At 38.3% G+C, this 16,891-nt stretch overlaps 1 protein-coding gene across 2 annotated transcripts in view; it reads left to right on the top strand.

The window, feature by feature from the left end:
- The window catches only part of opcml (opioid binding protein/cell adhesion molecule-like), a 358,727-nt gene that overhangs the window by 246,303 nt on the left and 95,533 nt on the right, over window positions 1–16,891 (top strand). For both annotated transcript variants that reach the window (XM_034889747.1, XM_034889746.1), the window contains one exon: window positions 13,291–13,526. In XM_034889747.1, the coding sequence (XP_034745638.1) occupies window positions 13,291–13,526 (236 nt within the window). The remainder of the gene's footprint in view (window positions 1–13,290; window positions 13,527–16,891) is intronic.

The following is a 16,891-nucleotide window of genomic DNA, read 5'->3' as shown; positions in this document are numbered from 1 at the left end:
TTCATCCAGTGTGGTCCATTGGATTGATGGCTAGGCATTGTGTGTTAAGAAAACAATAATCTGTCTTTAATATGAATCCTTTGTCACCCATTCTGTCCCAGGGACTCTGCAGGGCGAGAGCTCGCCATGTCATAACCTTCTCTTTTTCTTAGACACATTTTCCAAACTGCTTTCCAGAGAATACTAAAGATATGCAAATTTGGAACTTGGCATATATTAATGGTAAATGGCAATTTTCACAGGTGCTGACATTTTGGCCAGTGTAGCGGGATGATGATTATAGATAATAGATAATTTGTTTGTTAGTCCCCAATGGGGAAATTACTGCACTACACTCTGTGTACACACTTTTTGTTAGTACTCACACACAGGCCTGAAATACACACACGCTCAGGACCTATACATGCACTATACATGGAGAGATGTCAGAGTGAGTGGGCTGCCAGCTGAACCAGCGCCCTGAGCGGTCGGGGGGGTACGGTGCCTTGCTCAAGGGCACCTGACAGTGCCCAGGAGGTGAACTGGCATCTCTCCAGCCACCAATCCACACTCCCAACTTTTTGGGTCCATACGGGGACTTGAACCAGTGACCCTCCGGTTCCCAACCCAACTCCCTATGGACTGAGCTACTGCCACCCAATTATGGACTACATTCAGTTAATGTTAGGCTGTTGTTGGCTCTGTGCAATATTTTGAACACTGCTATTTAATCCTCTTATCTCACAAACACAATACATCACAAAGTAATGCATTGCACTTTCTGGGACTACTTTTTATGTCTGCAAGGGCCATGAGTGCCAAAGACCATACCAGCCCCACTGAGTATTTTTATCTATTTGCTATATAGAGAGTCTGAGTTAAAACTCTACATGTAGGCCCATGAAGGGGGAGCTGACTCATAAATGTATCTGATTCAATGTATTTTTAGTACACAGTCCGAATAGCAGCATGGCGCATACACTGTAGACATGTATTATTTCATTATTAGTCCAATGCTGCTGAGAAAATAAATCTGCTTCTTCTGGCACCTGAAATATTGTTGTGTTGTGCTGCATCTTGCATAACAAAAAAAAAATTCACAGTACCTGTTTGTTGGGGGAGAAGAATGTGATTGTCATTCTGGGGAGTTTGGCATTAATCAAGAGCTCACAGTTGAATCTCACATTCTTGTGATGAGCATGCTCTTTAAGAAAAAGCATGAAAATCAGGTTTGCAAAACATTGTCTGTATTCTATTATGTTTTGCCATTTTTGTGCTACTTTACAGCAATCATGTCCAATCCCCAGTGTGCACTATGGTCCATTTTGCTGTTGACAACAGTGTTGGACTGTTGGAGACCATTTGACACCGGTCCCTGCTACTTTTAACGAGACAAAACAAGAACCTTTACTGTGAGGTTTTAAACCCACCTGCGAATGCTACCAATTGTATTTGGTAGAGTGCTAACACATTTGAGTAAATGTGTTTGGACACCTTTTCAGGCTCCATGCTGTGTCAGTAGGCAATAGAATCTGAAATATAAACCAACAAATAAAGTTTTAAGGAGGACACCCACATTTCATGAAAACCCGGGCACAGTGTTTTTTTTTATCAGGTATCGAAATATTTTTGCAGACTTGAATGTAAGGATCTGACATACAGTAAATGCAGTGTGTCTACAAGTTAAAATGTTAAAATAGAAATTCCTCCCTACTGTTTCTGAGAATGCACTAAGGAAACGTAGAAAGCAAGTAAATACATATTAAAATGTTAATTTGTTGGTGAGAACAACATGTATCAATGAAGAAGTCTAAGGATGTTGTCCTAATGCAGATGGTCTAGGTTACTATGGCACTGAAGGAAAAGTCAGTGGGTCACAAACATTGTTGAAAGTAGGATTCTTTCGATAACACCATGCATGACTTAATGCATGAACAATTCATTAACGATTTCTTATTTATGAGTGATGTCCACGTCTTCTTCAAAAGAACTGACCAGTCCCAGGAGTGTACATACTGTAGATGCAAAAAAGAACATGAAAAATGCTGAAATGGTCCATTAATCAACATTATCTTGCCACACTGATGCAGTTAAGCTCCAAAGAGAGTATGGACAATTTCATTTGAATCTCAACATGAAGTATAATCACAACAAACAAAAAGCATGAACCAATTTAGCATGAAGTGCAACCGAGAATAGTATACTGAAGGCAGGAGAGTTTTTGACAGTTCACCCATTGTTGGCCTCTCTCCAAGTGGTAGAGCTCAAGTGCAGCCAATTTGAAAGTTGTCTGCTGTCTGATGTTAAGGTCTGTGACCTATGCCGTCTTGTCAGCAAGGTGTCTTATTTGGGGAAAGCCCTTTCCAAACGATGACCCAAATACCTCACATGAAAGTACTCTGCTGTTTTCTTTGCAACGACTACAGTAGATAAAGGTTACCTCCATTGGATTGTGATTAAAATAATTAAATCCCTTGCTATCTAGCATACACGTTCTATCTTGTCCATTTCTATGATTGATTTCTCCCTGCATCCCTGTTGAACCATATGCCATTGAACAATATTATCTCATACCTTAACAATTCACTAGGTTGATTGTTGTTTACTCCCACAACATAATCTATGACCATTCTATTTAAAGTTGGGAAATGACAGCATGATGGCGTGGCGGCAGTGGCAGTTTCAATCCTTTGACTGTTCTATTTAACGTATAGTTGCAGTTTAAATACACAGTTGACCATGCGAGAAAGACCCAGTTAAATTCAGCTAACAAAAATACTTAGAAAAAAGAGATGGGATAGGCTCCAACCCTTGTTTTATCCTCGGGTGAAATTTGACCCTGTTTCCAAAGATTCTTTCAATCCAATTTGTCAAAATATATAACACGGATGGTTCCATACAACAAGTAGTGACCTGATCATTAATCATTGATTTTGGGTGTTCAGGCAATGAGTAGAGAACAAGAGGGCTTCTTAAAGATAAACTAACAGGTCTATGAGAGTTGCAATGCTTCCTTGTTGGTAGGTGATCAAATACTTACTGCATGTCATGCAGTGGAGTGCAAGTTAGTTGTTTGAAGGTCATACAATGTGATTTTCTGGATTTTGTTTTGGATTCCGTCTCTTGCAGTTGGGGTGTGCCTGTGATGGGGGTTGCAGGCCTATATATGCTTTGTGGGTGGGGGGGCCTGCGGTGTCGGCGGTGTGTCGGGTGCTTGTTCTCCCCACTGTAGAACTGTTGGGTCTTTGTAAATTATGGCGTGTGGTCTATACCTACTCTATCTGTAAAGTGTCTCAAGGTAACTCTTGATATGAATTGATATTTAGAAAAAAAAATTAATTGAATTTGATAAAATGTTATAGTGTTTGAAAACAAAACTGATAAAACAACGTGGAACAAATGGACAAAAACGTCAGCAAAAGCTTCAAAAACATTAGGAAAAGTAATTAAAACGTCAAAAAAGGGACAAAAAGATCAAGTGTCGAAAAAGTTGATCAACACATTTTTTTTATATTTTGACCCAGAAAAACACAACAGTCAAATATGTCTTAGGTGGACTTAGATCCTAAATAAAGTTGGTTCCTTTAAAACAAGTGGCCGTAGACTTTTGGTTTCACATGAGACACAAACATCAGTGATGTCCAAATGAAGCTTTGTGAAGCATTTTCTTTATTGTTTGAGCCCAATAGATGGCACTAGATGGCAGTACAGCTATCAGCGGAATATGGTGATCTTATATTTAATCCGTGCTTTGCTCCAGCGATAATTACTACGGTCAAAAGGGATCCCTGCCTAACAGCAAACGTAATTATGGTTCGTCATAAGCTGCTTACGCAATCTACCAATACAGCTGTTCTCTGGATGAAGGCATTCTGGTTGAACAGTGCTGCTCTTGTAGCTTGTAGACATATTTGGGCTCTGACACTGTCTATGTTTGTTTTATCCACATAATCAAATAATCTAAATGGACCCAGCTGTGTAAAGTGCTTTAGGACACTGTATCTGCTTTTGTATAGGGCACTTTTTCTTTTAGCCTAAAGTGCATTATCAATTTATCCATCCAGAACCCCCAGTGAAATTACATTTAAGACAATGGAACTCTACCAGCAATATTTATTTCTTGTTTTTAGAAGTCCTCACATGGTTACTCACTGTGATCTACAGACAATGCAGTGAAAACTGTGTTCCTTTGAAAAATCCACAAATTATCTATTTCTGCACAGAAAAAACAAGCGACATAGCCATATTACAATTTGCAAATAACGCTAAAGCTATTTGGGTAAAGAGATACATGTTAAGGTTAAACCCTTTAGCTTGGGTTTGGGTACCAAAGCGCTGTGCCCCAGGTCCTAATCCACCGCTATGTACCATATCAAATGAGAATGCCGATTTTGGTGTATCATTTGGGTGCCTTTTGAATGCCTGTTCTGCCGATAGCCAATTAAATAAATAGACAAACAGATCCCGTTGTTCTGGATGGAGATCAGTGAAGGAAAGTAGAAGCACTTTTTTGATGATGGCTGAGTGTTACTGCACAGCCTCTAACTGAGAGATTGACAACGTAGTTTGGATGTGGGCAACGTATCTAAAAGTTGAAAATCTTCTGGTAGCTGGATCGAGAGAAATCTCAAATATTCCCAATATGCAGAGACGGAGAGCATACGTACATGTTAGGAGAGTACATAGGCATAGGCCAACTACTAGAACTGTTGGGTCCTTGTTAATTCTGGAGAATGGTCTAGACTAACTCTATCTGTAAAGTGTCTCAAGACTCTTGTTATGAATTGATACTATGAAATAAAATTGAATTGAATGAATTACTGCTCACTAACATGCTAGTTAACTTTAGTAATTAAACCTAAACAGCTGATGCTGATGCTTCTCGATACGGTGATTTGTTGACTATGCAACAGCAAGACGTGTGGTTATGACACAATCGTTACCCTATTTTTACAAAAATCGTCTGCTACGGAGCCATAATGTGAGGTACAAGGTAAAGGAGCCTTTATACATTGTTTTGTTTCTTTAGAAAAAAACAACGGACAAATAGAGTCTGGAAATGCTTCAGATGTTAAGTTATTCGCTGTCAAAGTGGACCCAAAGTGAATGGCAGTCAATGGGATGCTAACTGCAGGTGATGGCTTTGTAGCATTGAAATGGGGCCATGGGAGCTACACTCAGGGAGGAGAGGCTTACCCCCTTGGTTCTGCCCTCTGGTGCTCAGAAATGGAAACCATCGGCAACTCAAGCATCACCACACATGACGCCAGTTGACAGGCAGCAGGTCATGTTTGCCTAGTGTTAGCTAAATTGGCTTAAACTTGGTTAACATGCGGTCTAAACTTTGGTGTTTTATGTTTTTCGTCCCTAACGTCTCCTTCCAGACAGCGCGGCAATGGTTATGTTCAGGGTTAAGGTTAGGGTTAGCTATCTGGAAGGAGAAGTTGGAGGCAAAAAACACCATAGAGCTTGAACGTCACTGAAAAGGATTCTAACACTGAGATGTACAACAGTCTGCAGCTAAAGACACAGAGGTGACAGCTGCACATTGAGACACCGTGGTCACACAGGACTTTATGGTGCTTTCAGTTGCGTTCTCATTGTGAACTCAAAGTGGTTTTTAACCCTCATGTTGTCCTTGGGTCAAATTGTCACGTTTTCCAATATCAATGTTCTTCTTAATTACCTAATTAATATCTAATTTCTACTTTCAATAATTTTGGGGTGACTTATTCAATTTTTTAGCATTTGAAATGCATTAAAGTAAATATAACAGCATTGAGTAAAAGTTGAAATATTTCAGTCTGTGATTATCCATCAACATCCATTCCTTTAATTTTATTCTAAATTATTCCTAATATTTCTGCTTTTCTAACTCATAAATTAGATATAATTTCCTATAAAGGATTTTATTGATCATAAATTTCAAAAATAATTGTAAAATGAAATAATAAGAGTCCTTGAAAACAATGCGTGTGTTTGGTTGTGTGTTTGTTTCTGCATGTCTCCCTTCCTCCCGTTTTTCCTCTCTGTGATTTTGTGGCTCTGGACGCATTGCTAACGTCCCAGTGTGTTGTTTTTAAGTGTATGTTTACATTTTTGTTCTGTTATTTAGTGTTAAAAACGTCAAAAAAGTGACAAACATTGAAAAAAAATTCAAAAGTGTTGAAAAAAGGGATAAAAAGCATCAACAAAAGGGTTAAGTACCCCTCTGCCATCTATAGTGATTCTTCAATTCAATTTATATATTGATATATAGCAATAAGATGGCCTTAGCAATAAACATGCTGTTCTTTAATTTGACATATTTTTTTTAAGTATCAGTTTAGGCACCAAAAACAATAAAAAATATAATATATATAAAAACGATACCCAAGCCTATTTGAGGTAAGTGGGCCAATTTCCCCTTTAAAGGTCAAACACACACACTGAAAGAGAGGGGCTTTATATCACTGGACCAGCTCAGAATGATAGTTGTCCACAAAAAAAGGATTTAATGCTCTTCTTTCCAGAATACCTCCTGACAAGGTGCCCTTGAGCACTTAACCTGTGGTAGCTCCGCAGGAGTGACTCAGTAGCTAGCAGTGCGGACTGGACTGTACAGCTGTGAACATGTGCCATTATGACCATTATGAATATGAAGCAGGACAATGCTGAACACAGCAAGGACTCTCAAAGGTCCCTCACCTTCTTCACAGAGCAAGACTAATGATTAGATAGCTTCCTCCTGTTGGACCTTCACCTGGCGGCAGCCGCTCGGCATGCACTCATCTAAACCTACCAGCACTGCGGCAGAACCTGCTAGAGAAATGGCACAAGAGGGAGATTTTTTTTATGTTCATATTTTATGACCTAATATGTTTATATACCTAGGCAATGCTTATTGAGTGTTTTTTTCAGCTTTGTCGGTGTGTGTAGGGCTTTTTAAGTATGTTACTCTAGCCTTAATATTAACTTCGTATTTTTATATACTTGTTGCCAGGATTTGCTACTGGAGCATTACTCTCCCAAATGAATACTATTGGGAAAAATTGGTTCCTGTATATTTCTCGGTGGAAAAGTGGAGATAGTCATAAATAATATAGTAACATGCTGCACAAGAGCATAGGTTTGGCTTTTGACAGCAGGGACTTTTTATGTTGAACAACCAGTATCTACTGTACATTGGCGTGCGTGCGTGCGTGCGTGCGTGCGTGCATGCGTGTGTGTGTGCTTACCCTCACTCTATTGTGTATGTCAAATACCTACTGTAGACATGTGCCTGCATACAGTGCACCCACACACAAAGAGAATTTTCTGCCAAACACTTCCATTGTTTAGCATGTCTTCACTCGAATCACTTGCCAAGAAAAGGACTTGTATAAAATGGATTTATATTCCAATCTTAAACATGCTATTGTATCAGTATAAATGAATACATGTAGCATTTGAATATAATAAATTCTCAAAATAAATGACCATATTAAAAGAAATTACATAAATAAATTGCCAGTTAATAATGTGCTACTCAGTTCTGCTGTAAGCGTTTCTGATCTATTATAACACAGAACAGTGCCCGTTCAAAATGTGCCTGTTTGGAACAGGCTGGTTGCTCGGCCTGTGGTATTGAGGGCTGTAGATTCTCCAGTACCAAATTGTACCCCAAAATGACTTACAGAAGGACCCCAAACCACTTAATGTGCAACTGCACTGTATAGCCTACTGCTGACAGTGTAGGCTACTTCTACATCAGAGGAAGACATTGCTTTACTGTATTTACCTGAAAGATAACGGGGCAGATATTCAGAATGTAATCACAAAATATCACAATGCCAATGTGGAGTAATCAGACATGGACTCGTGGCAGTGCGCTACCCAGCCGGTCCGTTAGGAGAGCTTATCAGCACATCAGCTGCGTTAATCAACAACCAGAACCGGAGCGAGTAACCTACAGAGACAATCTCACATTTAGCTCTGGACTGTTTGTTTGTTTGTGTGTGTGTGTGTGTTTGTGTGGGTGTGTGTGGGTGTGGGTGTGGGTGTGGGTGTGGGTGTGTGGGTGTGTGTGTGTGTGTGTGTGTGCAGAGAGAGATAGAAATTGAGATAAAGAAATAGAGAGAGAAATTGCTGAAAGTCTAGTGTTGTCTATTTTGTCAACAATAAATGTATAGATAGATAGATAGATATAAAGATAGATATATATTTTATTCAACCTGAAGGTAATCTTAGATATTGTTATAATACATTTATTTATTTATTTATTTACTGCATGATATCCTAGATACTGCCGGGTGCCCTTGAGCAAGGCACCATACCCCCCCAACCGCTCAGGGCACTGGTCCAGCTGGCAGCAAACTCATTCTGACATCTCACCATTTGTGCATGAATAGGTCCTGAGCAAGTGTGTGTAGTTCAGGCCTGTGTGTAGCGATTACTAACAAACAGGGTGTAAATTGTAATTTCCCCACTGGGCATCAATAAACAGTATAAATTATTATAAAATTATTATCTCCCCACAGTTTAATGAAATTTTGTGCAATGACTATGTAAGAAATCCGCTGTTGATGCGGAAAAACTGAAGAAATGTTTGGTTGTTAATGTTATATCCAGAAATCATGGAAAGCAAAACAGTCAAAGTCAAAGCCGTTGAACCCCCTCACCTTTTTCAAAAAGCGGTATTAACGTAATAAGCTTTAAGGGGGGAAGGTTACAGGCAAACTTAAAGAAAGTTGGGATGTTCCTGTGGCCTGCGTTGTCTGCTATTGCTCCAGGAAAGTGAAGAAAAGATTGTTTGGTACATCCAGCAATCATGTAACATTGAATATAACGTTGGAAGCGGGAAAAAGTGTACTGGTGTCAAAACTCAAATCTCTACTTTCATTAATTTTGGGGTTTCCTATTAAATTTTATAGCATTTGGAAAAAAATTGAAGTGCTTTTAAAATAGTATTGAGTAAAAGTTGACATATTTAACTCAACTTACATTCCTTTAATTGTAGTCAAAATTATGCTTAATTTCTGCTTTTCTAATTTAAACATTAGATATAATTTCCTAAAAATGAGGTTTATTAACAATAAATTCCCAAAAAAACTGTAAAACATCAAAAAAAGTCAAAAAAAGTAATAAACATTGACAAAAGTGTTGATTTTCCGTTTTGACAGGAAGACAACATGAGGGGTAAAAGGCATGGTAATTTAGCACCTCCCTGATCAGTTTCCAAATACTGTGATAAGTGAATGTGGTGATGACAGTATCGTCATACAACCTTGAACATTGTGTTGCGTGTTATTGTTTTCTCCTCAGCTTCGTGGTATATGTCTGATTCATAACATCTCTCGTTTGATTCACCTGGAATCCTTTCTTCACCTGCTCCCTGAAGCGGTCTGTGCTGTCCCTCTGGTAGCTGATAGGGAGTCTTCTTCCATTTACAGCCTCATTCCTTCAATTCCCCTTCACACTGTCATTTTCCCAGCTTTCAGCACCTCACAGACTGCACACATTACTATATACCAGAAATGTCTTGGATTGCTCAATTTACTGTGAATGCTGTGTGTGTGTGTGTGTGTGTGTTTTTATTATTATTATTATATATTATTTATTATTATATTTTGGATTTAAAAGACTGGTTAGAGTTTGAACTCTAAAACTATAAACTCATGCCCAATTTATAACATCCTATAATTGAAAAAAAGGAAAAAGAACTGGCACACAAACTTGAAATGTCTTTTCATTCTGATATATTAATAAATGTTCTGCCAAATCCTTGTTTTATATGCTGTTAATACCCCAGTGCATTCTGAGTCTAGTTTTATTTCATGTCAAATTCATATTCTCCTGTTCCGCTGCAGACAAAATGAAGATTGTAACTTTGTGTCTTTAGCTGCAGACTGTTGTACATCTCAGTGTTGGAATCCTTTTCAGTCACGTTTACGCTCAATGGTGTTTTTTGCCTCCAACGTCTCCTTCCAGATAGCTAACCCTAACCTTAACCCTAAACTTAACCATTGCCGCGCTGTCTGGAAGGAGACGTTAGGGACGAAAAACACAAAAATCCAAAGTTTAGACCATAACTTAACCAAGTTTAAGCCAACTTAGCTAACACTAGGCTAACAAGACCCTCTGCCTGTTAACTGGCGTCATGTGTGGTGATGCTTGAGTTGCCGATGGTTTCCATTTCTGAGCACCAGAGGGCAGAACCAAGGGGGTAACCTAGTCCTCCCTGAGTGTAGCTCCCAAGGCCCCATTTTAATGCTACAAAGCCATCACCTGCAGTTAGCATCCCATTGACTGCCATTCACTTTGGGTCCACTTTGACAGCGAATTACTTTACATCTGAAGCATTTCCAGACTCTATTTGTCTGTTGTTTATTTCTAAAGAAACAAAACAATGTATAAAGGCTCAATTACCTTGTACCTCAAATTATGACTCCGTAGCAGACTTTTTTGTAAAAATAGGCTAACGATTGTGTCATAACCACGCGTCTTGCTGTTGCATAGTCAACAAATCCCCGTATTGCCCGTAGAAGCACGCAGACAGTTTCCACTGACATCAGCTGTTTAGGTTTATGCATGTTAGTTAGCAGTAATTAATTCAATTCAATTCAATTTTATTTATAGTATCAATTCATAATAAGAATCTCAAGACACTTTACAGATAGAGTAGGTCTTGGCCAAACTAGCCCACATCATTAACAAGGACCCAACAGTACTGGTAGTTCCCTCCAGAGCAGAAGAGTGTGACTATCACATACACTACTGCTGGATTACATTCATACTACTGTATTTTTACATTCATACATAAATTCTTGGGCAATGAAACAGGATGGCACACATTTGATGCCATGCAAGGCTGATTGCCTGTTGCCCTGGTGCAGTTTGATTGACATTGTGCTCGTAAGCTGAAGTGAAGAATTTTTTTTTAAGCAGAGAGTAATGTGGTCACCATGAACAATGTAGATTATCATCTACAGCAACATCAGTGCCCCCCAGCTGCAAGATATTGACATAAACCAAACCACTGACAGATATAATATGGAGTGGTTCTTGAGAAAAACATGTCTAAATTCAGTACTATTTGGCCTCCTGTGTGTTTCATTGGGTGCATGGTACCTGGTTAAGAACAGAGCATCTTTTCCACATAAAAGCAGCCGCACAACACATACAGCAGTATAATAGCAAGTTGAGAAGAAGAGGTGTGTGCTCAGTCGGATTTTACATTATCTAGTATAGCAAAATAGTTGTTAACCTACCATTTTGGTGATCCACCTAAAACATCACTGATAATGAGTAGCTTATAAAGGGCAAATTCCACCTGAAAGGTAGCATTTATCTGTATCACAGTAGAAACCATGACCATTCTCTCATGTTTATCCAAGCGTGTGTTAGCTAATGCAAACGGTGTGTAAAGAGAGTGATGAGTTTTAGGCGTGCACATGTGTCATGTCATTGTGTCCTTTGAAAAGAATAGAAGAGAATTACTTTACTGTCATTATACACAAGTGCAGTACCTGTGCAACGAGCTTCAAGCAACCCCTTTACAAGGTCAACACCAAATATAAAAATATAAAAATACAATGTGTAAGTGTGAGAGTGAGAGCAACTATATACATATATAAAGATAAAGGGTTTGTATACACATTATGCAAAGATGTAGTTTGGTGGATCAAAAGTCCTGAGTATTACTCTATACTATACTCTATTATACTGCTCACATTCTGTTGTGAAGTTATGTGTAGTGCTTACAGTGAATACATGTGCTTGTAATGAAAGAGACCTCATGTCTTGATTGATGTGATCTAAAGGAGGACGTATGTGTACAGTCATTGATGAATGTGCCTTAAAACTTCTTGAGGGTTTTCTACCCCACTGAGAGCTTTTTTGTTTTGATAATGCTAAAACATTAGTTTGATAATCCATGTTTGTAGAGTTTTCCACTAAAGTAAAATGACTATGATAAAGAAATAAAATTAGGGAAACTCATAATTTCAAGGCAATACATTTGTATAAAGTTTAAAATTTTAAATAAAGCTTGATAATCAACTACATTTCTTAAAGCAGCCATGCTCAATATTTTTATTATAACAATGGATCAGAAGACAATGTAAATGGACTCTTTGGGGCTACAGAGAATTATAAGACTAATCTGCCACTCCTCTCAGCACTTATGGTGTGTTTTTTTGAGTCGCAAATCATTGTTTAACTGACAGGCTGCAACTTTACAGTTTTGGTTCACTAATGCGTCTAATTTGGGTCATTTGCGTCAACAGCAAGCATATTTTTTAAGAGAAAAAGCTCTAAAAAACCCACTCACTAGCTTCAGCAGGAAATTGTGGACACGCACAGTTAAGGACTGGGTAGTGAACATAGTGGAGCATTTAGCAGCTAAAGAGACAGATATATACTTGTATATATATACATTGATGTCAATATCTGGTTCTTCAAATAATATTTATACATAGAAATATCATCTCACCCTGAATACAGTGCAAGCTGCATGATATACTGTATGCTAGTAGGCTAACATTCCTTTTGATGAAAAACCAGCAATAACCAATTGGTTTCCTTGTGTTGCCTTTTGTTGCTTTTCCCAATGTTTTAGGATCTTTTCCCAATGCTTCAGTCACATTGTTTTTAACACTTTTGTCACTTATTTTCAAATGCCATACATTTTATAAAACGCCAAAATTCAATGAACGAATAGATAATGTATTTCACTTGTAAAGAGCTTTAAATGGAACCATCAACCTTATTTCTTTTTAATATTTTGTTGAAAGAAACCGGAATTTCTGATGTAGAACTTTTTTGAAATTGGGTCACATTTGACCCGAGGACAAGAGGAGGGTTATCACATAGTTATAAATTCTAGCTGACAGCCAGACAATTGTTTTTGACTCAGGAAATATATGTTACTGAATAGATTTAATGATACCAGATTTATTGATAATGGTCATTGACAGTGTATAGTTTTTTTGTGTTTTTATGTTTGGGGCATTTTAGGCCTTTAATGACAGGACAGCTGGAGAAGTGGAAAGGGAGAGAGAGGGGGAATAAATGCAGCAGAGGCCCCCAGGTCGGAGTTTAACCCGGGCCCACTGCGTTGAGGAGTAAACCTCTATATAAGGGCACCTGCTCTACCAACTAAGCTATCCAGGCGCTGGGCAGTGTAGTTTTTAATAATTTAATGCAAAATTGAACTCTGGGAGATGTTATTTCTCCTTTCCCCACTTGAATAATCAGTTGCTGTAGCAAAACTGTCAAACTCTGAGATGAGCCCAACTAATTTTGAAAAATGTCAAACGTGTTTTTTGTATTTTCTGTCTTTCTTCCTACCAGATGCAATGTGGACAGCAAAGTATCACGGGTGGCATGGCTCAATCGCACCACCGTTCTCTTCACAGGGAGTGAGAAGTGGTCGCTGGACCCTCGCGTCATCCTGATGGAAAACACAGCAGTCACAGAGTACAGCATCAAGATCCAGAACGTTGACGTCCATGACGAAGGGCCCTATGTCTGCTCCATCCTCACAAACAAGAAACTAAAATCCACAAAAGTGCATCTCATCGTTCAAGGTAAGATGCTGGCACTGTCAGCAGGGTGCCATTTCCCATGAACACAGCTCCGAGTTTAGCCTGAAAAAGTGAGCGTCATGCGCCGATGAAAGTTAAGATTAGGCACCGACATGACTAGTTAAGTTTTGAAAAAAAAGATGGTGGTTTGATTAAAACACTCCAGAGGAACTTTCATGCGTTCACTTCCTTAGCTATTTCACTTTAAAATGATTTTCCTTTTGAGTATCGAACTTTATAAATAAGTATTTTGGCATGGCTTGCTTGCTGAGTGTCTCCATGATATTGGAATGTTGGTATGTTTTGTTTCTTTGTGCATGATCAAAAAACAGCCTTCATTTCACAAATCTCACCCTACTTTCCGCCTTAGCCCTGTCAGTGATTCTCTCCAACATTTAACCACAAGTGTCAAAGCAGATCACTGCTGGAACAGTATTGTGTGGGCTTTTGCAGTGCGGGTGGTCCTTTTTACAGATGGATAATTGTAGACTGAAGTAGTTCTTTTCTAGATTCACTGTGAGTCTTTCATCAAATCAAATAAGACATCTTCTTCTCCTCTGTTTTAGGATTGGGTGATTAGATAAGATTCAGAGAGCATTAGACCTGCTGATCAAACTGGGAGTCAATTTTGATTTTGAATGCAGATTGCTAATAGATATTCATTTAGAGCACAGTATGTTGAAACATATCCTGGTTCAGTTTCATTGCAAACTTCTACTAAATCTCAACAACTGTCAGCACTGAGACTTTTGTTTTCCTTTATAATGAAATCAATATCCCTCTCTATGACTTCCTGCCAACAATTAGCACGTTGCCCTGAGTATGCATATGAGCTAAGGAGACATGTAATTATAAAATTTGATGAAGTATAGTTGAGTTAGACACCTCATGGAGAATAACAAAGAGAATACACTACATCAAGGAAATACTTTCTTTGAGGGCACATTCAGATTTCTTTTTTGACAATGCTGCTAGCACATTTTAGGGAAAACAGTTGACATGATTTTCACAAAAAAATGGTGATGGCATTCACTTTCAGGCAATCATAATTAGCGTTAAGTATTTTTCACACTGTATAAATCATGATGATATCTCATTAACTCTTAATTGATGCTGAAAAGCATCAGGCCATGGTTTTAATCTAACTATAAAAAGGCATATTACTGCTCAGACAAGGAGACCTGTCTCCAATCATGCTTTTCCATGGATTTGTCCCTTTTTCCTGACCTGTAATTACCCAACCATCTGGGTGCTGCAAGCTCACACTTGAAACTAAAAGCTGCCACGTGATCTGCAGAATGGACAAGGATGTGCTTCAATACATCAACAAAACACAGTTGTTGTTACACCAAAGGAGGAATGCACCTGCTCCAACAATCATTAAACATATGAGAATGACAGTGTCTGTGGAAGGAAGGCAGAAAACCACAAGCCATCCCTTTCCACATCTCTTAAGGAGGGATGCACATTTCAAGAAATGCACTGTAAACTTAAAGGGGAATTTGTTTTTTTTCAACCTGAACCCTATTTTTCTATGTTTGTGTGTCTAAGTGTGATGGGAACAACAATGAAATGAAATAGCATTGAAATTGTTCCAGTATAAAGAAGACTGCTGCAGTCAGCAGCTGCAAAACAAGCTGCAATGAAACGTTAATGGGCAATTGCTCACCTTCAATTTCTATACTCAAAGTGCTGTTTTTGGCGCTGACAGGCTCAGATTATTATTCTGACAAAATTATGGAAAGGATCCCTACAGAGATAGACTTTTTTTTAAAGAGTAAGATGCTTTATTTTTTCAACATCCACGAAGAATGTTACTTTATTCAAAGTGGAAGGATAAAAAATAAAATTATGGAAAGTCATTTTGATTCGTCATTTGGTCGATTGGTTAAAGAGGATCATACTCTTTAACCAATATGTCTAGCTCTTTAGAGACCATTTCAGAATGTTGTCAGAATAATAATCAGAGCCTGTTAGTGGCAGAAACAGGGTATGACACATGATTTTGGTATGGAAGATCAGTAGTCGATTCCCACTGCGATAAAGTCAGCCAAAGTGTCCCTGAGTCAGACACTTAACCCTTAGTTGCTCCAGATGCGTGCAACCTCTGATATATACTAATTGTAAGTTGTTTTGGATAAAGCATAAGCTAAATGACATGTTTACAATGTAAAAAGGATGCACATTTGCCCTATAGGGTCACATTGTAGACCGGTTCCTCACTGCAGGTTACAGCTTTCTCGCTCAATACTGGACCAGTTTAAAAGATTGCCTTTCCCATCAGTCTCGCAGCAAACAAAAACATTGAATAGGCTATTCAAAAAATGAAAGACAAGTAGAAAATGTGAAATGGTTGTCACAAGTAAAAATATAATAGGTTACAACATGTCTTCACACCATACTTCAATTCAATTCAGTTTAATTTATAGTATCAATTCATAACAAGAGTTATCTCGAGACACTTTACAGAAATAGTACGTCTAGACCACACTCCAGAATTTACAAGGACCCAACAGTTCTAATAGTTTCCTCCAGAGCAAGTAACAGTGCCACAGTGGCGAGGAAAAACTTCCTTTTAAGCGGAAACCTCAGACAGACCCAGGTCTGACGGGCCGGTTGGGGTTAGAATGAAGAGTGTCAATAACAGTCACAAAAAATAGTAGTTTGTACTTTAGTCCTACTGGTTTGATTTAGCATCATAATCATAATATAGCCACATGCATCTGCTCAGGTGAAAATATATCCCAGGGATGCACAAATACACATTAGCCCAGTAAATCTTTCTACATGTTACATCCAGCAGTACTTTATATTTACATCCAAACAAGGGTGAACATTTCTGAGAAAGTTCATGTTGTCTGCTCTCAGTTGTCTGACTCGCAGTTTATTTTTTTATCTGTGGAGGATGAGCGGAGCTGTTTCATGGACAAGTCCCTGACAATTATCACCACATGATGTTCTACTCTTGGTTGTTATATTTAATAGACAAATATTGTTATCATTCTTTATTACATATACATAGTACTTATGCTTGGTCGAAGAATAATCAAGATATCAAGCATTTTGTCCACCTACATGAATATAAATAGCATATTTGCTGTAAAAATAAATAAATAAATGGATGAAGTGAAGCTTGAATGGATGTTGCTAATACAAATGGAAATCCAGCTGTAAAATATATTTCTCAGCTCTGTCATGATTACAATCTCCTTCATTTGGGGTTTTAGATTGAGTGTCCTTGGGCAGAAAAACATTGATGCTTTCACTTGATGAGCTTTTATACAATGCAAGTGGAGGCTTTGTCACTGTTCTTCCCATAAATTCTTGTTCCACTTGTATTTGATGGAAGTTGGAGAGGCCTAGTACAA

The sequence above is a fragment of the Etheostoma cragini genome, chromosome 13, assembly GCF_013103735.1.
Source record: "Etheostoma cragini isolate CJK2018 chromosome 13, CSU_Ecrag_1.0, whole genome shotgun sequence".
Taxonomy (NCBI): Eukaryota; Metazoa; Chordata; class Actinopteri; order Perciformes; family Percidae; genus Etheostoma; species Etheostoma cragini.
This window is presented reverse-complemented; position numbering and strand designations above follow the sequence as displayed.